The sequence below is a fragment of the Nestor notabilis genome, unplaced genomic scaffold, assembly GCF_000696875.1.
Source record: "Nestor notabilis isolate BGI_N333 unplaced genomic scaffold, ASM69687v1 scaffold19098, whole genome shotgun sequence".
In the NCBI taxonomy this organism is placed as follows: Eukaryota; Metazoa; Chordata; class Aves; order Psittaciformes; family Psittacidae; genus Nestor; species Nestor notabilis.
This window is the reverse complement of record NW_009941692.1, coordinates 7,948-8,289: the sequence shown is the minus strand read 5'-3', so window position 1 is coordinate 8,289 and position 342 is coordinate 7,948. Positions and strand designations below refer to the sequence as shown.

General features: G+C 57.9%; 1 protein-coding gene across 1 annotated transcript in view; it reads right to left on the bottom strand.

The window, feature by feature from the left end:
• Positions 1-3: 3 nt before the first annotated feature.
• Positions 4-342, bottom strand: part of LOC104410764 (heparan sulfate glucosamine 3-O-sulfotransferase 2-like) — a gene marked incomplete at both ends in the record, with an annotated part of 669 nt that continues 330 nt past the window's right edge. The window contains one exon of the mRNA XM_010021022.1: positions 4-341. Coding sequence (XP_010019324.1) covers positions 4-341 — 338 coding nt within the window. The remainder of the gene's footprint in view (position 342) is intronic.

The following is a 342-nucleotide window of genomic DNA, read 5'->3' as shown; positions in this document are numbered from 1 at the left end:
GGCAGCGAGGCAAGCCGCTGCTCTCTGACTTTTTCAGGCAAGGAAAGCCTTTTGTCTTGTTGAAGTAGAAGTGCTTGTCTGTGATAACCCGTTTGATGCCCAGGAAGTCCTGGACTTTGCCCATCTCCCCGGCTGGGTCCGTGATCAACTTCTCCCCACTGACAAAGTGGATCTGGGAGAGGGGGAAGTACTGGAGCCAGCTCTCGAGGTGCACAGCGTACATCCCGATGCGGATGGCATTCCAGGAGGTGTCCACCAGCCCCAGGCTGCGGTTGCGGAAGGACAGCCCCTCAAAGGTGGGGATGTCTGGCTTCTTGGAGAGGGTCTGCGTGTAGGCCGAGA